Below are 24,596 nucleotides of genomic sequence, written 5' to 3' on the forward strand. Positions count from 1 at the left end.
TGACCCTCTGGAAATCTGCCAGTGATGGAAAGAAAGACTTCTCCATGGTTTCTCCTGTACCCAACTTTCTGGCTCGGTGTTGTCTTGGTGGCAGGTGTGGCCCAAAGGGAAGGAAAAACAAGGCTAGGGACAGAAAGCTGCAGTGTTCCTCTGAAGTTGGAGCTGGACTCTTTCAGGATGAGAACAGGAAGGAAGTTGCAGTTCAGGGAAGCTGCCACACAGCAAGATTTTTCACCCAGCAGGGACAGGATGGGGAGGAGTCATGTGCAGAGCCAGGTAGAAACACCTCACCACACTCCCAGCAGATAGAGTTGTGAGCTGCAGAGGGCTCGCCAGCTGCCCCGTGGGCTCCTCCAGATTATGTACTCTATGGCTGAAGAGACCTAGTCCACGGTGATGATCTGATCCATCGATTCATTTCCTCCGTTCTAGGAGTCCCTGACCAGAATGTCTCATGAGGTCCCATTTGATTTAGGATTTGTATTAAAGGCCTGTAATAGTGATGCAAAAGTCCCTGAGTAGAAGTTGAAAATCTGTAAGGCTATGAATGGGTTTCTATGAGCCTATTCTTCTCCAGTATTATGGAGCCCTGCGATGCACCATCAGCACTGGACAAAACCAGGTGCGCACACACGTCATCTGTCTCCTTACTCTTCTATTGTTGTGATCAACACCATGACTGGGACAAGTTATGAGGAAAGGGAGTGATTTGGGGCTCACAGTTCCAGTGGGTTAGAGTTCATGACCACCACACTGGGGAGCATGGCAGCAGGCAGGGAGACATGGCACTGTAGCAAGAAGAAGCCACAACTTGAGACACAAAGTTGACACAAACCTGAGGCAGAGAGAGAATGGAGGTGGTGGTCAGAATCTACTGAGTGATGAAAGCTGGCACCCCTGCCATAGCTTCCCTGATTATGTCATATTCCTAATCTTTCCTGAACAGTGTCCTGCTAACTGGGAACCAAGTATTCAAAGATGTTAGCCTCTGGGGCCATTCTTATTCTAACCATCACAGGATGTTTTGCAGCTGACGATATGAGGACAGAGCTCAAAGTCCATCCTCAGCCATAGTGACTGACATCAGGACAGAATGGGAAATACATGAAATTTCAAAGAGAGAAGAAGGAAAGAAAGAAAGAATGAATGAAAGAAAGAAAGAAAGGAAGGAAGAGAGAAAGAAAGTGAGAAAGAAAGAAATGAAGAAAGAAAGATAGTTAACTTGAGAAAGAAAGTTAGTTGAGTTAGGGAACAATAGAGAAGCCTGTGCAGTCACCATCACCTCTCATCCCCACTCCTGTTGCCTCTCCCATTGTTTTGCTACATTCTCAGATCTGCTAAAATATGGGATGACGAGTGACAGCAGATATGACCCTGTAGTGTAAATTTATTTCACAAATTTTTGTCTTTTCCTCCTTATCCTTTTCTTATATTGAAGAAGGTTACCCAGCTGCTTTGGTTGACAACCAAGAAAAACCACCACAGTAACTATAGATAAGACAAATTTGGAAAAAGAAGCCTCAAAACATTTCTTTTCCATACTGTCTTTATATACATCAAATGGAGAAGGCCCAGGATGCCCCAGAATTTACATAAAATTAATTCAATAAGTAATTTAAAAGAGTAGCATCACCGGGCAGTTTTGGTGAACACCTTTAATCGCAGTACTTGGGAGGCAGAGGCAGGTGGATTTCTAAGTTTGAGCCAGCCTGGTCTACAGAGCGAGTTCCAAGTTCCAGGACAGCCAGGGCTACACAGAGAAACCCTGTCTCGAAAAACCAAACCAACCAACCAACCAACCAAACAAACAAAAAACGAGTAGCATCTGCTGTGTTTAAGACATTGGTGGGCTCTAGAGGTAAAAAAAAATATCAGAGCAGCTTGACCAACAACAGATTAAACAAGGAAGCAAAGTGAACTTCAGACAATTCTCATGGAGACATGACAGGAGGGAAAAAGCTAATTCCTGAGTGTGTGGATTAGAAAGATTGTTTCATGGGCCCAGAGAGAAAAAGAGCAGTATCCTTTTGGTAACCTGGCACTGCAGTAGTTAATGCAAAGTATTAAATGGAAAAAAACAAAAAGAAAAACAAAACAAACAAACAAACATATAAAGCAAGCAACCCAGGAACAGGGATTCTAAAGCCTGATAAAGAATCACAATAGACTTCTTCCAAATCTGCAGCAACGAGGAACGTTCGTGTTTGTAAATCAGTAACTTAGAGGAATACCACTCTAAGCTGGTGCCCAGGACACATCAAGTATAGGGACAGAGCAGTTTCAGTTGTAGTTGGCTGGTATCCAACATCTTTTGACACAGACTGAGCTGTGTTCTGGAACCCTCTAGGTGCCAAGGTAAGAAAACCACCTCACTTTAGGTCGCCAAATAAAAGGCACTCAGACACAACAGTCTGGAACAAGGAAGCGGGTCCCAGAGACCCACCTCCATTATCCTAGTCTAAAAAGAAATCCAAGATACTAAGTAGGGAATAGCTAATTACCAGGTACCCACAGAGAAACCCCAAACCACAAAGGCTTAAAACTTCTGAAGTGTACCTTTTCCAAGACCCTTAAAGTAACTTTGGAATAGGAACTAGTAACTCTTGCAAAATAAAATAGAAAACAATGTAAAACAAAACTCTCTCCTGATTTGAGCAGTGTATGCAACGACCTTTAAAGACCCAAAGAGCCAGCGTCATTCAGGGGGGCTGCTGCTTGGCGAAGGTGTCCTTGGTGTCAGCCTTGTTGCCCTCAGACACAGTGTGCTTAGCCAGTTCTTCGGGAAGTAGGAGGCTCACCACCATCTGGATTTCAGGTGATGTGACTGTAGACTGCTTGTTGTAATGTGCCAGATGGGAAGTCTCATTAGCAATGTGCTCAAAGATGTCATTGACAGATGAGTTCCTGATGTCCATGGCCTTGGACGAGATGCCAGTGTCCGGGTGCACCTGCTTCACAGTTTGTACACATAGATGGAGGAGCTCTCCTTTTGGCTGCCCTTGCACTTCTTGTAGTCTTTCTTTTGTGCCTAGATGACAGCCTTCTTAAGGCCCTTCTTGGGAGCTGGGATGGATTTGGACAGTTCAGGCATGATTGACATCAAAGAATAGAAAACAGTATCCCTTCCTTTTGCCTCTATGAGGGTACTCCTCCACCCACTCATCCACTTTTGCCTCAAGGCTCTAGCATGCCCCTGTGATGGGGAATCAAGCCTCCACAGGACCAACAGCCTCACCTCTCATGGATGTGAGATAAGCCCATCCTTTGCTACATATGTATCTGGAGACATGGATCACTCCATGTATACTCTTTGGTTGCTGGTTTAGTCTCTGGGAGCTCTGGGTGATCCAGTTAGATGATATTGATCTTCCTATAAGGCTGCAATTCCCTTCAGCTCCTCAGTCCTTCCCCTAGCTCTTCCATTGGGGTCCCTGGTTCAGTCCAATGGTTGGATGTGAGTATCTGTAGCCATATTACCCAGGTACTGGTATAACCTCTCAGGGAAAAGCTATACCAGACTCCTATCAGCAAGTGCTTATTGGTGTCAGCAATAGTGTGGGAATTTGGTATTTGCAGATGGAATGGATTCCTATGTGGGGCAGTCTCTGGATGGCCTTTCGTTCATGTTCTGTTCCATTTTTTGTCCCTGTCTTTCCTATGGACAGGAACATTTCTGGCTTAAAAATTGTCAGGTGAGTACGTGGTCCCATCCCTAAACTAGGGGACTAGGTCTATCTACTGAAGGTGTTCTATCACACCTTTGTTGGGTATTTCTGCTAAAGTCATCTCTGTTGGTTTCTGGGAGCCTTTTGCTTCCCTGGCATAGGGGAATTTCTAATGGCTACCACCAGGTCCCCATACCCAATTGCTACATATACATATACATATATACATATACATCATATATGCATACCTATACGTACACATATACGTATACATATACATTCAATTTCTTGGCCCTCTCTACTTCTTTCCCTTCCAGTAGCTGATTCTTTCCCCCTTCCACCTTTCTCTACTCTCTCTCTTTCTCAGGTCCCTTCCTCTCTCTACCCCTGTAATTATTTTCTTGCCCCTTTTATGTAGAATTGAAGCATCCACACTTCAGTCTTCCTTCTCCTTAAGGTCTATATGGTTTGTGGGTTGTATCATGGGTACTCTGGACTTTTGGGCTAATATCCACTTATCATGTGTGTTCTTTTCTTCTGGGTTATCTCACTCAGGATGATATGTTCTAGTTCTATCTGTTTGTCTGAGAATTTCATGAAGTAGTTTTTTAATAGCTGAGTAGTACTCCATTGTGTAAATGTACCACATGTTTTGTGTCCATTCCTCTGTTGAGGACCATCTGGGTTGTTTCTAGCTTCTGGCTATTATAAATAATGCTGCTGTGAACATAGTGGAGCATGTGTCCTTGTTATATGTTGGAGCATATTTTAGGTATATGTCAAGGAGTGGTGTAGCTGAGTCTTCAAGTAGAACTATTTTCAATTTTCTGAGGAACCACTAGATTGATTTCCAAGGTGGGTTGACCAGCTTGCAATTCCACTAGCAGTGGAGGAGTGTCCTCTTTTTCCACATCCTTGTCAACGTCTGTTGTCACCTGGGCCTTTGATCTTAGCCATTCTGATTGGTGTGAGGTGGGATCTCAGGGTTGTTTTGATTTGCATTTTCCTGATGGCTGAAGCAAGATGGCGGTTTTGAATGGGCTGCTGCACACTCTGCCAGCATGTGATGCTAGAATTTGGATTGTAGATTGTTCCTGCTTCCCTGTACGTGCTCCCTCTACTCCTCTTACATTGACAGATGCTGTAAGTGGACTGAGTTCTCTGCCTTTCAGGAGCCATACTGACCTAAGTGAGTTTCCATGGGAGGTTGCCATGTCCTCTGTCACATGATTGTTGTCTCTCTTGCCCTGACATCAGAGTGCCTGGCTCCAGTCTCCTGCTGAGATCTCACCCCTGACCTCCCATGTTAAAAGGTAGAAGAGGAATCTTGCCTACCTGCATGCTCTGCAGAGATCCCTCCATCCAGTCTTTTGTGATGCTGGGACATCAACTTCCCTGGGAAACACAACCCATGCTATGTCCTTTCTGTCTCTGTTTATGTCAGTATGAATATTTAAATAAACTCCAATTTTCCAATAATCGTTTACAGTGTTCTCTTTAATCTCCTTGCTTATCTAAAACCTAGAACCTTCTCCTTTAAATGTGTTGAGTTTTGGTCTATTGCTATGTATTGTAAACCTCAACATAAAAGCAAAGCAAGCCAAACCAAACCAAAGGAAAATCATCCTGTGTGAATGAGCCTGGCCTCAGAGTGCTGGGGGAATATCAAAACCATCATGGCAACATTGGCTTGTCATTCCAATGGCATTTTATTATGTCCACATCAAAGAAGAGAAAAACTTAACAGATACTATATTGGATACCTTTTACATGCTAGAAGCAATATGAGCTGCTTGAAACATTTTATTGTTTATATTTGACAACATAACAGAAGGTACACTTATGGGTATCATTGTCATTGTTATCATTCATTGTAAAATGTAAAATCACAGAATTTAACTTACTTTATAGTGAATATTCTAAACAAATATCCTCTCAAAATTATGGGTGAAAAAAAATTCATAGATATCCACAACATATTGGAGTAGTCTTGGTGGCAGTTCCCAGGACCTAACATCAAGACATGAGAAGAGCTGTGTCTTACTTTCACCAGTCACACAGTGTTACATAGAACATCAGTATAGCACATGTTTCCAATAATTAACACAATCACCACCTGCTGAATGTGCAGTGGATGCATTTTAAGTATTGAACTTCTTCTCTTACCAAAACTTATATAATCCCTTTTAATTTGTGGATGTGTTTCAGCCTAGGTGTTCAGTAGCATATTTGTGGAGTGAGAGGATCATTTGTTGGAACTGACTGCCTCCTTTAGCCAAGAGGGTCTGAGTAAATGAACTTAGTTCATCACTCATAGAGGAAAGAGCTTTTACCCTCAGAGCCTTCTAAAGATTTCAAATTTATTTTCCTACAGTGACCTGCAATATAGATGCACTATTTATACCAAATCTGAAAAATGAAACAAAAGAAAAAAACCAAGCAAACACTGGCTTGAGAGGATCTTACTCAGGGTAGCACTGCTATGTGGAGAGTCAGGATTAGGACCTGGATACTCTAAACACATGGTGTTAGTAGGTATCATTTTGAGATTTTTTTTCTGAACTCTTTAATGAAACACAAGCATCATGGTTAAACTGACCTGCTGAGGCTCATTCCTTAGCGAGAGACTCCTATATATAATTTTCTAAACTTCTAGACAAGCTGGAAAAAGAACTTTCTTTCATCTTTTGTCAGTGACAGAAAGAATGGGGTTGTGGTGACCTGACAGAGCTGAGGCAAGTAACTCAGTGGTAGAGCAACTCATGAGCATAAACAAAGGTCTGGCTTCTATCTCTGATACTACAAAATGGAAGGTCTGTTTCCCATTGTGGGCCTAGGTAGTTCTGTCTGTAAGACCTGGCGTTAGGAGACCTTAAAGAATGGGGAACAACAGCCTAGTGTTGCAGACAACATCAGTTCAGTTCCACTGTGCTTTTATATATGAATGTACAAAAGAAAGCAGGAAGGTTGTTTGAGTTCAGAAAACAAAATCAGAAAAACATGTACATAAATACCAGTAAGAACACACTAAATATTCATAAAGCAAACCTTTTCTACAACTATCTTGGGGCAGACCATAGGAGCACAGTTTTCTGGACCTTTACGTTAGGTTATATCTCAGAAAGCACGAAATCAAGGCACATGCCCATATTTATAATCATTGCACATTGAGGTGAGCACTCAGTATGTCCTTTCACAGAAATGGGTTCTATACCTATGTTCTGATGTCTAACAAGATAAACATATCTTACATTTGAATGCATATGTTCTATTTGTAGGAAACACAAAGTCACATCCAAAGCAATCCAGGAAAGAGAATGTAATTGAAAGTAAAATGCCCTCTGACTTTTTTCTGGGGCCTCTGTTACAGGTCCCTAAGACATTGTTCTCCATGAGTCATTCTTTTGACTGTGTTCTTACAGAGATGGTGTTAGGAGAGGCTCTTTTTCAATTAGTGAGAAAACAGCCAATTTCTTTGGGAATATGGGAAATGACAAATGACAGTAATCATCTTGTCAGCAGACAGGCAACTGTAGGAAGGAAATGAATTCACACCAGTTTGTAATTTGAAGGTTAAAATAAAGGACCCAAGACAAAAAAAGTTAAAATGATGCAGGGGAATCCTGGCACATGAAATACACCAGACATGGGGGCACTGCACAGATATGGGTGAGGGTTTAAGAGGGTGGCCCGCATACTGTCATTGGCTCTGAACATTCCATAGGATTAAAATATGGATAGACTTTAAGAGGGAAGGCAGGGCCATGGAACCTATAGATGAGAGTTCCAAAGTCAGAAACATCATAAAATGAAAGAGTGCAAGCTTTCCGGTCTAGGAAAACTCCAACACGAGTAGGAGGAACACGCAGAGAGAGGGCCAAGACACTGGAATTGCGAGTGACATAACACTCATCAAAGGCATAGTATACAGACCTTTTCCTCATCCCTATAACCCAGTAGCCATATTTAGGCTGATACATTCCATTTTGTTTAACATTAGAAACATGTTGCATTTTGTAGGCCATTTCACCCATTGAGTGCAGTTGGGGTTGAGCACACTTCCCATCATTTAATCCAAGGAGCCAGGCATCACTTTTAGACACATCTACTTCCCAGTAATGCTTTCCTGAGGAAACAGCTGGATATCCCAGGACACCCAAATGGTAGGTCTCAGAAACTTGAAGATTCTTCCTATTGTAATTTGTATATTGTATTTGTCTTTTTTCTTTGTTAATGGCAATGACTTCATGGTTCTTTGCATGTAGAGTCATATGAACTGCAGAAAAATGAGACATACATGTTTTGAGTCAGATGAAATAGAAGGTACAGCCTTATTTGTAACTTAAGCAACAGAAGCATAAGGAGAAAAAGAAAGGAAACATGGAGAAGGCTTGTTTAAAGTCAAGGAGGGGCAGATTCTGTGCAGAGTTGGAGAAGCAATATGAAACAGGAGACTTAACAGAGAAATAAACTCTGGAAGACATTGAGAGGAGAGGGCCTCATGATGCTCTGCTTTCTGCTTACCCCAGTATTGCTGGACATCCATGAACTCTGAAATGATCAAAGTTTACAGCAGTAAGTACAAGTGAGGGAATCAAACCATCAAAGTCCATGTCTTCTCCAGATGAGGAGAATTTTTGGGAATTGTAGACATAGGACCTGATGAATGATTAATTCCCATTATATACAATGACATCACAGGGAAACACTGTCTGCTCTTCTCTGTCCTTCTACCCATATTCAGCATCCCAACTCTCTTCTATATGCAGTCCAGACACACCTAGAATCATACAAAAAAAATCAGAGAATGTAGCTGCCCTCACCTTGATACACTTGCAGCATGCCTTTCAAATTTGGGGCTTGAAACCTTCTTCTCATTTTTGGAGGGAAAGTTTGGGGCTGTTCCAGTTTCAAGTTCTGAGTCCTAGGGATAAAAAATTCCACATCTCAAACACTTACCTTTTGACCAGCACTGACTTCCTGTCATTCTAACCATAGATGTCCTTGAACTCTCCTGAGCATTCTGAGAAGAAAGAGGGAATGTAGACTATTAACTGAAGAGATATGGGGCATAGTTTTGATCCGGACCACTTACTTGCTGTGTGATGCTGGAAAACTCTCATTCTCAGAAGCATAGTGCCTTAACTTCACACTCACACAATGTGCTTCTTCTATTTTCCTTCCTCCTTTCCTAGAACTCTTTCGAATGTGAATTAGTGAATTTTTAAATATCAAACTGAAATAACAGAAAAATAATGTGTGCGCTGAGAATGGTGTTACATGTCCTTAGAAGGCAGAGGCAGGGGGATCTCTGATGTAAAAAGCAATCTGTTCTACACAGTGAGTTCCAGGAAAGCCAGAGCTACCAAGAGAAACCCTGTCTGAAAAAACAAAAAACATAGTGAATAAATAGAAACATGAAAGAAAGAAAGAAAGAAAGAAAGAAAGAAAGAAAGAAAGAAGAAAGGAAGAAACAAAGAAACAAAGAAAGAAAAAAAGAAAAGAGTGAAGGAAGGAAGGAGGGAGGAAAGGAAGGAAGTTATTTCAGTTTTTCAAGAGTCAGATTTAATAGTCATAGAGTGTGATAAATCCATTTGAAGAAAGCCAAAACTTCAAACACTTTTGTCAATGAGGATACTGTCAGCCAGAATCTACTTTTCAAGTTCTCTCATTAAGATGACAACATTTGGATAAGGGGACAGGACAGCCACACTTAGGCTGACATAAGCTCCATATGGCAGGATGGAGTCTGATGCTGACAGCTGCGATATGACACTTTACATACAAGGGCAAGGCTTTCTACAGTCTTGTGATGTATTCTGTCACCACTGTTGAAATCTTCTTTCCAAAGCATCAAGTCTCTGTTTTAAAAATCTATGTGCAACCAAAAAGGAAATCTGGATCTCCTCTATAGCCAGGAGAAATTAGTGATTATTAGTAATTAGAAATTAGTAATCTGGAATTAGTAGCACTGCACAACTTTGTGAACATTGCAGACACAGAGGTCATACACTACATATCTGCACTCATTACTTGCAGATCCAGAGCTAGATACAAGCCCACAGCATGGACAGATGATGTATCCACTAGGAGTCCAAAAGCACCTGTAGGTCCAATTGTTTCTTCTCACTATGGACCTACCTCAATAGATCTCCATAACCTAGTCCTTGAAAAGAGACCCTAATCTGTTCTCAATAGCTACAAAATGCTCAGACCCCGCCTTTCTCCTCCCTCTCTTTTCTCTTACTAGAACTTCAGAATAGCATTATGTGTTAATTTTGCAAAACCCCAGAGATATTCTAGTTGAATATCAAATAATTCTCACCACACAACAGGGCTATCTTTCCCTATCAGCCCAGACATACCTTGTTAGGACATAATTTACACCCTAGGGGGAAAGGGAAAACACAGTTAATGACATGTTCTTCATGTTCTTGAAATCCTGGCTACACTCTTAATGGCTGAAGAGACAAAAGTCAAAAGAGAATCAAATCAGTTACCCACAGTTCCCCAAGACATGATATAAACACAGTGCATTATGTAAATTAATAGACTCTTCCTGTCTTATACTACTAAGCATTGGAGACTAAAGATAAAGAAACAGTAGTTTGAATGCTTACATAAGTTTTTATGTGCACATTATTTAACAAATAAACACGTGATTTTTCTCACGTTATATGTTAGGTATTCATTACTTTACTGGAAACTCACATGTATGAGAAGCTGAATTCCAAATTAATTTAACCATTTAAACATGATTTGATATATTAATATTGAGGAATCCAAAAAGACCAGAGGCTTAGAATATTTAATTCTTAAAACCAACTAACTAGATCTCTGCTAACACCAACCCCTTTTCCCTGATCCTCTGCTTTTCTTCAGACGTTGTAATTGGCCTACCAGGAAAGAAGTTGATCAACAGTGATATGTGTCTCTCAATTTGACTATCAAACTGTTGAAAGTATAATTCCAAAGAAACAGGAATTTCTCTAGGATCTCACATTGAGAGAAGGAAAACAGCTTGCTGACAACAGTGCATGCTGACAGGAGCCTGATATAGCTGTCTCCTTAGAGGACTGTCAGAGTCTGACATATTCAGAGGCGGATGCTCACAGCTAACCTTTGAACTGATCATGGGGTTCCCAATTTAGGAGTTAGAGAGAAGTCTGAAGGAGCTGAAAGGGCTTGTGGCCCCATGAGGAGAGCAACAATACCAACCAACCAGAGCTCCCAATGTCTAAATCACCAGCATGGTAGCACATAGGGTGGGACCCATGGCTCCAGCTGTATATGTAGGGGAGGATGGCCTTGTCAGGCATATGCAGGAGAGGAGATCCTTGGTCCCATGAAGGCTGGACGCTGAAGTGGGGGAATTCAAGGGCAGGAAGGTGGGAGTGGAGGGGTGGGTGGGGGCACACTCTCATAGAAGCAGGAGGAAGGGTGATGAGATAGAGGGTGGGAGCATAACATCTGAAATATAAATAAAATATCCAATAAAAATGACATGATCAGCATATATTAAAATCTTAGATGTTTAAAAGTAAGAAATATTGCCTTTTGTTATAACTTTCTGAACTCAAGAGAATTTATATTGTACTAAACCAGTTGGGAATAAAATCCATTAAATGATACTATTCAAATATGTATCATGTACACATATTTAATCTCACAAAAATAAGAATCAGAATGGTTGTCCTCAGGGCCTAGAGGTAGAGAAAAATGGGCAGATTCATTAGGCAAGAGGTAAAGTTTCAAGATTGTGAAGTGTGTTGGTTGACATTAGTATATATATGAACTAGCTCACTTCAGACATAAGTGCATAATTCTATCTAATATGAATATTTTAAGTTGTAATTAAATTAACACAATGGAAACAAAAATCAAAGAAGTTATGAAAAATTTCTAGAACCTCCAATGTCTACAAGACTGACAATTCCAATTTAAAAAAAAAACAAATTACCACAGTGATATTCACAATAAGAATATGACATTGGTATAAATTATTTAAAAATGTTATACAGATCAAATACACTAAAAGTTTATGTGTCTATAGATTATGAAGCCACTTTTCAAATCAACCACTCTGTCTGGCAGACAGAGGTATGAGCTCCTGATCTCATACCTGAGTTCCTGGATCCTGTCCTCATTACAAGTTCCAGTCCACTGGAATCAGAGGCAGTGGGGGTAAAGGTTCCAAATCTTCAGAAGGAGAAATAATCTCTACTACTTTCAAATTCTGATGAAGTGGCTAATTTGACAGTTAAAAATGTGCTTCACACATGCTTAGAAATACAAAAGTGTGTTAACTGTTAAGGCCTGGGTAAGTGCTTCCTATCTAGGCAGCCATTTTATGCTGTTACTAATATGACAAGGAAATTTTCCATGTGGTATTACATGGAAACTTTTCATTTCCAAGTTGAGTGCATTTTATGTTATGTTATGTGCTTTGGTTTTCTTCTTGGAAAACAATCACAATAGAAGTCAGTTAGATCTGCTTTGTGTAGTTAGCCACAATAAGCTTGGACCAGAATCTGTGGTTAGCAGAACTTCCTGTACCTGTGTATGTATAAGTTTTATGGTATGTCTTTATAAGCTGCTCCTGGCATAGACCCCAACCTAAGAGGGATACCTGCACCAATATAAAAAGCCATTTGGAATAAGACTTCCATTTTAAATGGGGGTTGAGTAAAGTTTTAGGTTCCCAATAATTTCTGGTAATTGACATCTTACTTGGAAGAGAGAGAGCTGTACATGAGTAACTGACATACTGGGTGGCAAGTTAAGACCTGAATGTTAGGGAAGGCAAGTCCCCTGCACAATTGAATACCCCAACCAATGAGAGAGGTATAAGTGTACAACAAAGACATGCTCCTAAGATTGTCCCCTAAACCCAAATCCTGATTAGTGGAATAACTTGTCACAAATATTTGTAGATTTCAGACATAAAAGCCTTTTAGGATTCAAACTCATGGTCTCAATCAGCTCCAGATTGTGGTTTATGGCCCTCATTGATTAGTTCTTGGGTGAATGTTCAAGAACTATCACTGTCTGATTGAGATCTATGTTCGTGTTTTTTGTGGTTCAACTCCTGGACCCCAACAATAACTACCCATGATCCCATAGCTCTTTTCTCCAAGTTGCAGGTTTGGTATTATACTTGATAAAATAATAAAATACCATTCCCTCTTGATAATTCATACATGCAGCAATTCCTCTAGACTCTGAAACTGATTCAGCAAAGACTACAGGAAGAGCTCCCTGTCATCACCAGGAAGAACACAGCAGCAGAGAGGGAGGGCAATGGCTTCCTGTCCCCGACTCTCAGACACTGGATTCTCCTGCAGTCTTACCTGCAGCATTTCTATAGTTGAAAATTCCAACCGATGTTCCACATATGAGACGAGGTTTCTCACCCACTGCCTCTGCTGCTCCAGCTCATTTTCAGACTCTCTCAGCTTTTTCATAACATCCTCCTTCTCTGTCATCAGCTTCTGCAGCTCCTCATTCTCCTTGGAGTTCAGGAAGTCTCTCAGTCCTTTAAACTCCGTCTGAACATACTCTACATCACTCTGTATTTGGTTCTTCATGGGTAAGAAAAGAGAGGAATTCAATCTGGTGAAATTTGACCAGGAGATAGAGAGATATTGCTCACAGCTTTCATAGGGAATTGAGCTTAGAAAAGGGAATGGATTCTTAGGAAAGCATGGGTTTCATTCTAATGTCTGTTCAGTACTGTCCAAAACAAGGATCTTAGGTCACCTTTACTGAGGTCACGTGAGCCTAATTGGGATGACTGGATGTGGCTCGGTTTTTAAACAGCTGTCTAAGACATTTGTTCCTGCCTGCAATAGTCCTCATTCCACCTCTGAACCCATAAGAGAAGCTAAACCCTGAGAATAGAACTGTGGCCTGTTCCCAAGCACATTTCCAAGAATTGGAGTTTCAGAAGGCACCACAGAGTAGGACCCAGCAGCCATTCTGACCAAACACCCTCCATGGTGCCAGCTCTTCACAAGGCCCAGCTCAGTTGTGATCCACTGATTCTGCATCTGCAGTTCCATGGGAACCAGTAGCAGGAGAAATCAAAGCCTCTTGGCCTCATCAACTCCCAGGAAGTTAAAAACCCATGAGTTTCTTGCCCAGGTCCATCCCAGATATCAGGCTGATGCCCTTAGGAAGGGTCCCCACTTGCCTCCCAGTCAGCTCTCTGCTGTTGAAGGTCATCCTGCCACTCATCACATCTTTTTTCATTTTCCATCAGTGTCTGCAGAGCTGCCTGCAGCTTCTCCTGTGAGAAAGGGATTGTAAGAGAGTCAAGTTGTGTGATTAGTAGGACTGCTGTTCCTAAGCAAAGGCCAAGAAACTCTTCTGGAAAGACAGGAAGCCTAAGACTTCTCTTTTGAAAAACTTGTGTCAAATGTTGTACAACATTGGCCACATGAACATCAATTTTTCTTTTCCTTTTTTTCTTTCTAATTGCATTTTTTTGTAGTTAGAAATGATCACTGAAAATAGACTTTTCACACAATATATATTTAAAGGCAACTTTTTAATTTAAAAATCTTTTAATTATTTATCAAGGCAACTTTTAAAAAAAGATCTATTTATTCAAGTATCCACACCCTTGTGTCTTCTGTTAGAAAACAAGAGGCACCTGCTCTCTGCAGCACTTGGGAAAGTAGATCCTGTGCCCCAACCCCCAAACCCCTAAGCCCCCACATACACCCCCTTGCTACCTATAGGAGGCAGAATTGTTGGCCCAGAGGTCTTTAGAACAGGAGAATTGGCTCTCCTCCTCATCAGTTGCAGCACTTGGGCGAGCAGGCCCTGCACCTCACTTAGGCAGCATAGTAAACATGATGCTGATGATGGGGGGGACAAATGACCAGGCCTTAAGGGTGTGAGTGTGGCAGAGATGGCGCTGCAGCTTTGCTGTGTGACAGCTTGGGCAAGGAAGAGATGCACTCCCCCTCCCTGAACCCTTGACACCTACATCAAGCAGAGAGCTGACCTTGGGTAATGAGATTAGGAGAGCTGGTCCTGCTCCTCAAATGCTACAGCACTCAGGAGACCTGGTCCTGCATTATGACTGGCCAGCACAATACAGGTGGCCCTGGATGGAGGGGCTTCATGTTAGCTGGCCCTAAGCTGTGAATGCATGAGGGCCCTTTTCTTTTGACTGCTGGGCAGTGGCACAGACAAGGGAGAGACACTCTTCTCTTATCCTTTGCAATCTATGGCAGTCAGGAGAACTGGCACCAGGGTTATCAGAGTGAGAGATCTGTCCATGTCTCTTGGCAGCTGAAAAACTTGGGAGAGTAGGCCCTATACCTCGAATGGGCAGCAGAGTAGAGCTTATCCTGGTTACTGGGATTGCTGGTGAGTGCATCTGAAAGGTGTGAGAGAACCTGCAGGCTGATCAGCTCAGATACTGCTCAGTCCAAGACTTGCTTAGAATTGCCCCACTGAAACATCTACCCCATCAATGAACTGTTAGACTACAAGAAGGGACCAGTCCAACAGATTCAAAACTACAGGATCACCAGGACACAGGGAAACAACAGGATATCTGAGCGGAGTCCTAGTGAGGTTCTAGTATTGTTAAAGTAGCAGAAGCCAGAGGCCTCAGAACAGACCAATGACTCAAGGCAATGAACATTTGCAAGCAAACAATTGTGGACTAAAGTGTATACCATAGGACACAGTGTGACACACTACAGCTTTCACAATGACTTTTTTTTTCACTGTTAGTGGGGAGATTGCAAGGGTGAAGGGCAGGTATGAAAGGAGGTGGAGGTGAGTAGGGTTGGAGTACGTGATGCACAATTCACATGAACCAATGAATAGTTTAAAAAAGAAAACAAAGAGGCATGTAAGAAATAGCAATAAAAGAAAATATAATAAGAAAAAACCCAAACACATTGGAATATGACAAAGCAAACTAAAGAAAAAGAGCAAAAAAAAAAAAAAAAAAACCCCCACAAGAAGTGGATATAAAGGCATATGTTTTGAACACATGGGAATCTCATAAAAACATAAGCCGTGATAAAATAGCAAAGGACCTAAGGTTCTAAACCGAAAAAGAAAAAAGAAAGCCCTGACAACATTATCAGAGAAAGAACATCTGAATAATGGCTCAGTAAATTTGTCTGGCTGTCAGTCTATTGCTGAACATGGTACTTTTCTTCAGAATGGTTTATTTCCCCAGTGTGACTACCTTGGAGAAAAGTAATTTTTCTTCTCAAGTAACTATCAGTTACAGATTGCTTCAGGGATAGGGGTGAGTCATATGCCCACTTCTCCTTCCAGTTCCAGCATTTCATCTGATACAGCTTCTTTCAGGCCCTGTGCATACAGCCACACTCTCTGTGAGTTTATCTTTTGTCTCATGAACAAACAAGAGAAAACACAGATGAACTTGCTACTGTGTTCCTCATTATGGGCAGCTTCCCCTCCTCCCTGATGTTTCAGCTGCCACATGCACATTCTCTTCACTGCTGTGTGTCATGTGTTTATTAACCCCATTGTTGCAAGTCACCAGACAGCATGTTAGGCCCTTTGAATGAATCTGACATCAACATTGAAAGGATATAAACACAGAATAACTCAGCAAATGTTCTTTTGATGATTTAGGTTTGTTGCACACCAACTCAATTTAAAGAAGCCGTTCCAAAGTATTTTTTTGTATCTTAGTAATTGTAGCCCAGGCAGATTCTCTTATGCTTAAGTGGAATAAATCACCATGTGTTTTTAGGAGTCAAAGTGTAAAGAGTATAGAATGATATATCAAGTTCTAAGTCTACAATGCGCAGGTGAGTACCCTGTCAGAAAAAGTGGAGGTTTCCCATCTCTTACTGTTTTCTGCTTTGTTTCCTGTATACCTCTGCTCCTTACCTTGTATTCATGGTTGACCTCTTCAATGAGAGCTGTCTGGTGACCACGGTGCTCTTGAGATCGCTCACAAAGCCAGCAGATAGCCATCATGTCCTTCTTACAGAAGAGCTTGAGTTTCTCTCCATGGTGTGCACAGACATTCACCTTCTGCTCCTCCTCTGGGATGGACTTGAACCCCTGGAGCCTCTCGACTATGTTGGCCACCTGCCGATTAGGCCTCAGATTCCCAAATGGGTAAGGAACTCGGCACACAGGACACTTGACCTCCCCTTCTGGGTTTCTGTTGGACTCATAGTTCAGTGTGATACAGGCTCGGCAGAAGCTATGGTTGCAGTCAACACTCACAGGTTCCTTCAGGAGCTCCAGACAGATAGGACAGGTCACCTCCTCCTTTATCATCTCCAGGACTGATGAGGCCATAGTTGCTGTAATCCTGAGTCTGTCTGTCCTGACTCCTCCCACTTCTGCACTGGTGCCTGTGTAATATGGATCAGGATAAGAGGCAAGTAAGATATGAAGGATCAGCGTGAACCCTGTGCAGATGCCAAGGAAGGACCACAATGACAAGTTAAAAGAACAAAGGAAGAAATATGGAAGGAGGTTTGGTGACAAAGGAAGTAGTACTTTGTCATACTTCAAGTACTGTCATCCCAAATGACAAACTTCAAGTATAGAAATGTTATCCCTCTTTTACTGAAGAGTAGAAAGCATTTACTGTCAACAGCCTTGTATAGCCTCCCTTCTATCCTTCCCTGTCTTTCCCAGGCACCATCTTCAGAGTCTAACACATCAAACCTCTCATACCTCTGGCCACTCCTCTACTCTCAGCACTTGTTAGTGTGACCCATTTTGACCTACCCACCCACTCGCACCACCCCACACTGGAATTCCCACACACTGGAGTGTCCAACATTCACGGGACCAAGGGCTTCCTCTCCCACCTATGCCTGACAAGGCCATCCTCCGCTATATATTTTTGTTAAAGAATTCAAAGGTACACAATGGGAAAAAAAGAAAAGCATCTTCAGCAAATGGTTCTGGCCTAACTGGATGTCTACACATAGAAGAATACAAATAGATCCATATTTGTCACCGTGCACAAAACTCAAGTCCAAGTGGATCAGGGACCTAAATATAAATCCCAATACACTAAATTTCTTAGAAGAGAAACTGGGGAATAGCCTTGAACACAGTGGAACAGAGACAATTTGCTGAACAAAACACCAATGGTTCAGCCTCCAAGATCAATAGTTTATAAATGGGACCTCATGAAACTTCAAAGTTTCTGTAAGGTAAAGGACACTGTCAATAGGACAAATGGAAGCCTACAAATTGGTAAAGGTTCTTCACCAACCCTACATCTGTCAGAGGGCCCATATCCAAAATTTATAGTGTACTCAAGATGTTAAACACTAACAACCTCCCAAAGTCAATTAAAAATGGGGTACAGAGCTAAACAGAGAGTTCGTTACAGAGGAATCTCGAGTGGCCCAAGATGTACTTTAAGAAATGTTACATGTCCTTAGTTAGGGAAATGCAAATCAAAACAATTATGAGGTTTCATCTTACACCCACCAGAATGGTTAAGATCAAAAATTCAAGAGATAGTACATGTTGGTGAGAATGTGGAGCAAAAGGAATACTCCTCCTTTGCTGGTAGGAATAAAAACTTGTACAACCACTTCAGAAATCAATTTGACTATTTCTTTTGAAACTGGGAATAGTTCTTCTACCTGAAGACCCAGTGATACTGCTCTTGGGCATATACCCAAAAGATGGTCCACCATCCCACAGAGACAATTGTTCAAGTATGTTTATAGATGCTTTATATGTAATAGCCAGAAACTGGAGACAACCTAGATGTCCCTCAACTGAAAATGGATAAAGAAAATGTTTTACATGTACACAATGAAATTCTATTCAGCTATGAAGGACAAAGACATAAGAGTTTTGTAGGCAAATGGATGCAACTTGAGAATATCATCCCGAGTGAGATAACCCAGTCCCAATAGGACATGCATGGTATGTACTCACTATTAATGGCTATTACCCATAAAACTCAGGATACCCATGCCATGTTCCACTGTCCCAAAGAAACTAAACAGGTAGGATGGCACAAGGGAGGATGCTTGATTCTTACTTAGAAGGGAGAATAAAATAGTCACAATAGGTAGATGGAGGGAGGGAACTGGGTAGGAGAGCAGATGGGGAGGGAAATGAGAGGGTTCAAGATCAGGTGTGGGGAGGGAGAGGAGGGATGGGCAGATGGCACTGAAAATGAATGGAAATGTGCAACTAATAGGGTTGTGGAGGAGGGGCATCTCCAAGATGAGACAGAGACTGGGGAGAAGTGAGGTGCCCAAGAATCAGTGGAAATGCCCTTAGCTGTTAATCACTCCACTGGAAATGTGGAACCTGTAGAGTGTACCTTTTGTAGCCAGGCAGAAACCCCAGTGGAGCAATAGGGACACCAACCCACCCACCAAAGGTCTGACTCAAAATGTATTCTGTCTACAAGAAATGTACATTGGGGACTTGATTTAATGGATTCCCATGTAACATGGGAAATTACATGTTTGCTTGTAAGATGCTATAAGTCCCTGCCTCCAGTTTGTTTTGACTGGTAAATAAAGATTCCAGAGGCCAAAAGCTGAGCAGAGGGAGACTAAGCAGTGAGCAGAAGCTTTAGATTTGCTCAGGTTAGGAACTTGGAGAGAGTGAGGAAACAAGAGCTGCAGGAGAGAGGGCCAACTTGCCCAATAAGAATGTGTTTAAGTGGCCTTAGGGGCTACTCCTGTAGTTGGATCTGGGGTAGCAGAGATAAAATATTCACTTAAGAAGTTGAGCCAAGCCGGGCAGTGGTGGCACAGGCCTTTAATCCCAGCACTTGGGAGGCAGAGGCAGGCAGATTTTTGAGTTCGAGGCCAGTCTGGTCTACAGAGTGAGTTCCAGGACAGCCAGAGCTACACAGAGAAACCCTGTCTCCACAAACCAAAAAACCAACCAAACAAAGAAGTTGAGCCAAGAATACTGGAGGGGAGTTTGTGCTAGCTGGGGGAGGATAAGAACTGCCCAACCTTTGAGCTAGTCATGGCATATCAAAATTAAGCTAGTGTGTGTGTGTGTGTGTGTGTGTGTGTGTGTGTGTATGTGTGTGTGTGTGTTTCATTCAAGAATCCAGAGAGCTCTTGTGTGGGTTCAGGGTGTGTTTAACCTGCAGGGAGCCAAAGCAGTTTGAATAACTCGCCATTATATATTCAGAGATGGGGAATTGGAGTAGAGCCTGAGGGAATGCCCACCCAATAACTGGACCAACTTGAGACCCAACTCATGGGCAAGCACCAAACCCTGACACTATTAATGATACTCTTATGCTTGCAGACAGGGGTCTAGAGGTAGCTGTCTTCTCAGAGGTTCTACCCACAGGTGATTCAGACAGGCAGACACCCACAGTCAAACAATATATGGAGTTTGGGGATTCTTATTGAAGAATAGGAGGAAGGTTTGTGGGGCCCAAAGGGGATAGGAATGCCACAGTAAGACCAACAGAATTAACTAACTTGGACCCTTGGGCTCTCAGAGACTGAACCACCAGAGTGTACATGGGCTGGACCTAGGGCTCTCTGTATATATGTAGCATATGTGCAGTTTGGTCTTCAATGTGGGTACTGAAGAACTGAAGGAGGGGCTACTTCAAAAGCTGTTCCCTGTCTGTGGGATATGTTCTTCTAGATGGGCTGCCATGTCTGATCTCAGTGGGAGAGAATGCTCTCAGACCAACAGAGACTTGATATGCCAGGGTTGGTGGATGGTCATGGGGACCCCATGTACTCAGAAGAGAAGGATTAGGGGCAAGGGGAAAGGCTTGTGAGAGGAGGTGACCAGGAGGAAGACAATAAGCAGGATGAAAGCTAATAAGTAAAAATTAATCAATAAAGTCATAAAAATAGTAAATATATGTAACTCTGTGCAACCCATGATACACATTCACAATAAAAATGTCTGCACAAATAAAAAATAAAAATATTAATAAGAAGCAGGAGCAGGAAGAAGAAGAAGAAGAGAGGAGGAGGAGGAGGAGGAGGAGGAAGAGGAGGAGGAAAGGGAGGGGAGAAGGAGGGGGAGTGGGAGTGGGAGGGGAAGGGGAAGGGGAAGGGGGAGAGGGAAAAGGATAGGGGGAGGGGGAGAAGGATAGGGGGACGGGGAGTTGGAGTGGGAGTAGGAGAGGGAAGGGGATGGGGAGGGAAAGGGGCAGAGGGAGGGGGAGGGATAGGGGAAGAGGGGGAGAGGGATAGGGGAAGAGGGGGAGAGGGAGGGGGAGCGAGAGGGAGAGGGAGATGGGGAGGGGGAGTGGGAGGGGAAGGGGGAGGGGAGGGGGAAAGGGAGAGGGAGAGGAAGAGAGAGAGGGAGAGGGAGAGGGAGAGGTAGAAGCAGCAGCAGCAGCTGCATTTGGGAGTGCAGATCTCTAAATCCAGTTTCTTGGGAGGCTAAGGGGGGAGGTTGTCAAGTGGAAGGCAATAGTGACTCTAACAAAATAATGTTAAATAATGTTTAAATTGATCCTCAGGGAATGGGTTGTAGGTAACCCTGAGTGGTCAAGAGTCCTGCCTACTCTTGTAGAGAACCATGGCTTTGTTCCCAGCCCCCACACACCTCTCACAGCACATGTAACTTCAGTTTCTGTGGATCTGACACACTCTTCTGGCCTCTAGCAGCATGACACATATATTGGGCAGAGATATGCATGCAAAAACCCACGCACATAAGATGAAATATCTGCCCACAAAAACTATTAAAGTATTAAATGAAATGGAAGATGGTGCAATTACATATAAGGATACCTGCATCATGGATCTGAATGTAGTTTAGGTGTCTGTATTAGGAACTAGACAGGTGGTTCATGAGTTTAGGGCCCTGGTTGTTATCCCAGACAACCTTTATTCTGTTCTTAGTTCCCGCACGGCAATACAGCACTGTCTCTAATTCCAATTCCAGGGTACCTTAAAACTCTCCTCTGGCATTCGTAGGCTCAGGGCATTCAAGTGGTGATCAGACACATATCTAGTAAGACACTGACACACATAAATGAATAAATGAATCAGTTAAATGCCCACACTCTGATTGCCTGCATCTGGAGAGAGGGTTCAGTGGTTAAAAGTAGTTGCTCTTGCAGAAGACACAAGTTTAGTTGATTGCTCCCACATGAAACTGCTCCCAGATGCCTGTAACTTTAGCTTCAGAGACTCTAGCACCTCTGACTTCTACAGACAGCCTTCCCTCCCTAACAAATGTGTTTGTACAAGGCAGACACACAAATACACCACTCAAAATTCTCTCTGTGTGTATGTGTGTTAGTTAGACAAGTAATGGTTGGTTTTACTGTAGGTATCTGCACTATTATTCTTTGATTTTTGATTACCCAAACATTGCTAGGTATGGGTTCACTCTTGGTGATGGGACCTTTATTCAAATCATACATTGGTTGGCTACTCCCACAAGTTCTATGTCACTATTGCCCTAGCATATTTTGCAGGTATAGTAGATTGGAGATAAGATTTCTGAGGCTGGATTGGTGTTTATGTTTCTCTTTTGGTATCTAGCATAGTACCTTCCTGCACCAAAGAGACTAGAAGTTAGTGGTGAAGGCTCCACATAGTCACTAGCTCAAATCTCTATGTTCAATGAATTATGTAGGTTTTTCTTCTGCAGTCAGGCACCACTGTCATTTTGCATAAAGCAACATGTTTTCTTACCAAACAGCCTGGGTTGTTTAAGGATCTCCATGGGATCCTGTTGGTCAATAACTCAATTGAGTGTAATCCAGTCCCACTATTGGAAGCTTTGGTTGGTAACCAAAGATTGCCAGTTGAGATTCTTCCATTATTCATAAACCACATTAGCATCACCTCCATATACTTTAGGAAGTTTCCATTGTGCTAGTTTTCCATACAATTCCTCAAATGCTCTTTAATTCCAGCAATATTAATCCTTTAGAAATGAGACACTAAGAAACAATAACTAGGTTTGTTGAAATCATCACACAGCACTTGTTTCTGTTGTTACTGGAGTATGTAATGGCTAAGGAAGCTCCATTTTGTGCTAAGCACCCATTTGAAATTCCTGAAAGATAAGTTCCTCACAACTCTGACTCCTTGCTCTCCTCCCCAAATGTAAAACTGTTATGCTGCATTTGTGAACCCATTTATTGCTGAGTACCAGGAAATGAAACAGTTCCCTCACAGCTGGGGGGAGTTCTAGCAGTTTCTCAGCTACACATCCCACACAAATGAGTTGATTATCATGTCCACCATTAAATACACTCTGTCTAGCCTCTTCTGTGTAACAAGCCTTTGATTTGGTCTTAAGGCTACTGGGCTACTAGCAATATTTAATGAATTCACTACATTGTAATTTTAGTCTGTGGCCTTTGCCTAGTGTAGCTGAACTCTGTAACATGTAAAACTGTTTATTTAGTTATGATGAAAGTTGAAAGTACTGATATCATATTAAAAAATGGTCCTTTTCCAAATATGGCGGGCAAATAAATTGTCCCAGGCTTCATTTACTTAGTAGCTTTACCTGAAGCAATTTAATGTGTACTTCCTAGACATTGACACATTTAAAAGTAGGACAACCCTAAAGTGTGCATTTTACTATTTCATAATATAAGGTGGTAAAGACAGTTAATTCCTCTGTTCTGAAAACAGGTGTCAACAACTAATTGAAAGCAATAGTGCAAAGGGAAAGGGGAGGAAAGGACTCTTGGCAATCCTCCAGCCTACCTGCACACAGGAAGGGCTGACATGTGTCTTCTGGTGTTTACATTAGCTGGGGTGCACCTGGATTTTCTGCCACAAGTCTTTAATTTTCTTTCATGGTTCTCAGGATCTCTAGATCTTTCTATCAGCAGACATCTTTCAGTCTTTTATGTCATTAAACTAAATTAGGAGTGCTTGTTTCTCCTGGGCTTGTAATGTCACTTGTAATCCCAGCAGCTTGGGAGGCTGACACAGGACAATTCCTTGAGAAATTAGTATCATCGGCTAGAGAGGAATAGAAAAACGGTAACTTCTAGAGAGTGGTCTTCCAGTGTGTTCTCTCTCTCTCTCTCTCTCTCTCTCTCTCTCTCTCTCTCTCTCTCTCTCTCTCCTTCTCTCATCCTTTCACCCCATCCATTGTCTTTTTCCTTGGGATTGAATTAGGGTCTGGTTAAACTTGCAAGTGTTCCTCTAGCCCACTAACTGCACTCCAAGTAGCTACACCCCCTGGGTATTTTTTCTTATTTAGACTTAGTATTATTAGGTTCTTGAACTCTGGATCTTCCTGTTTCAGCTTTCTTTGTAGCCAGAATTAGTAGCCTGGGGTGATCTTGATTTAGGTATAGTACATATGGCCCAGGGGAAGGGACAGACAACGGTAATGATTTTTAAGTGACATTTGGAATTCCCTACAGACTTTAGGCTATTTCATAGTACAAGTACATTACTAGGAGGCTGCAGAGAGATCAAGACTTCCAATCACAGAGACAGAGGAAAGGGAATGAGCTCTTAAAATTATGGGTAAATACACTATTCTTCTGAGAAATCAGGTACTTTTGTTTTTAAACACCACTCTGGTTGTACTACTTCTTTGGAGGGAGAGCAGTATCTGTGTTGGAGCAGGAGACTCATGCTATAACTCATAATTCAAGATTAGAAAAAAGACCAATGTCCGTTTGGAAAAATAACTGAACCTGAGACCTTGAAACCTGTCTTCCTCAAGGCCACCCACTCTCTGCCTCCTCATCCCCAGAAAGCAGGAAGCCAACAGTTCCCTTCCTAGCCCCACCCCTTTTCAACTCCAACTCACCAGAGCAAAGATGGTGTTTCCTTCTAAATTCCTCAAAAGTCTGCAGTAGAGAATTGACTGACACCTTCAGATACCACCCAAGCAACCCAGAATCTGTGGAGATGAACAGACACAGGCCAGTCTAAGTCCTGAGAATTCAGCCAACTGTGTTGTCTCTGGTGAGCCAAGAGAGAAATGAAAGGTAAGACT

At 42.2% G+C, this 24,596-nt stretch overlaps 1 protein-coding gene and 1 pseudogene across 1 annotated transcript; both read right to left on the reverse strand.

Moving 5' to 3' along the window:
* Positions 1-2,699: 2,699 nt before the first annotated feature.
* Positions 2,700-3,091, reverse strand: LOC117717649 (histone H2B type 2-E-like; annotated as a pseudogene).
* Positions 3,092-5,377: 2,286 nt separating this feature from the next.
* LOC117723022 (tripartite motif-containing protein 30A-like) lies at positions 5,378-24,571 on the reverse strand. Its single transcript, XM_034522392.2, has 8 exons — positions 24,408-24,571; positions 16,560-17,035; positions 13,858-13,953; positions 13,016-13,246; positions 10,031-10,053; positions 8,489-8,589; positions 8,190-8,216; positions 5,378-7,941 (listed from the first exon to the last, which is right to left on the reverse strand). The coding sequence occupies exons 2-8, from the start codon at positions 16,977-16,979 to the stop codon at positions 7,343-7,345; spliced, it is 1,497 nt and encodes a 498-aa protein (XP_034378283.1). The 5' UTR covers positions 16,980-17,035; positions 24,408-24,571; the 3' UTR covers positions 5,378-7,342.
* Positions 24,572-24,596: the final 25 nt, after the last annotated feature.

This window comes from Arvicanthis niloticus, chromosome 1, assembly GCF_011762505.2.
Source record: "Arvicanthis niloticus isolate mArvNil1 chromosome 1, mArvNil1.pat.X, whole genome shotgun sequence".
Classification (NCBI taxonomy): domain Eukaryota; kingdom Metazoa; phylum Chordata; class Mammalia; order Rodentia; family Muridae; genus Arvicanthis; species Arvicanthis niloticus.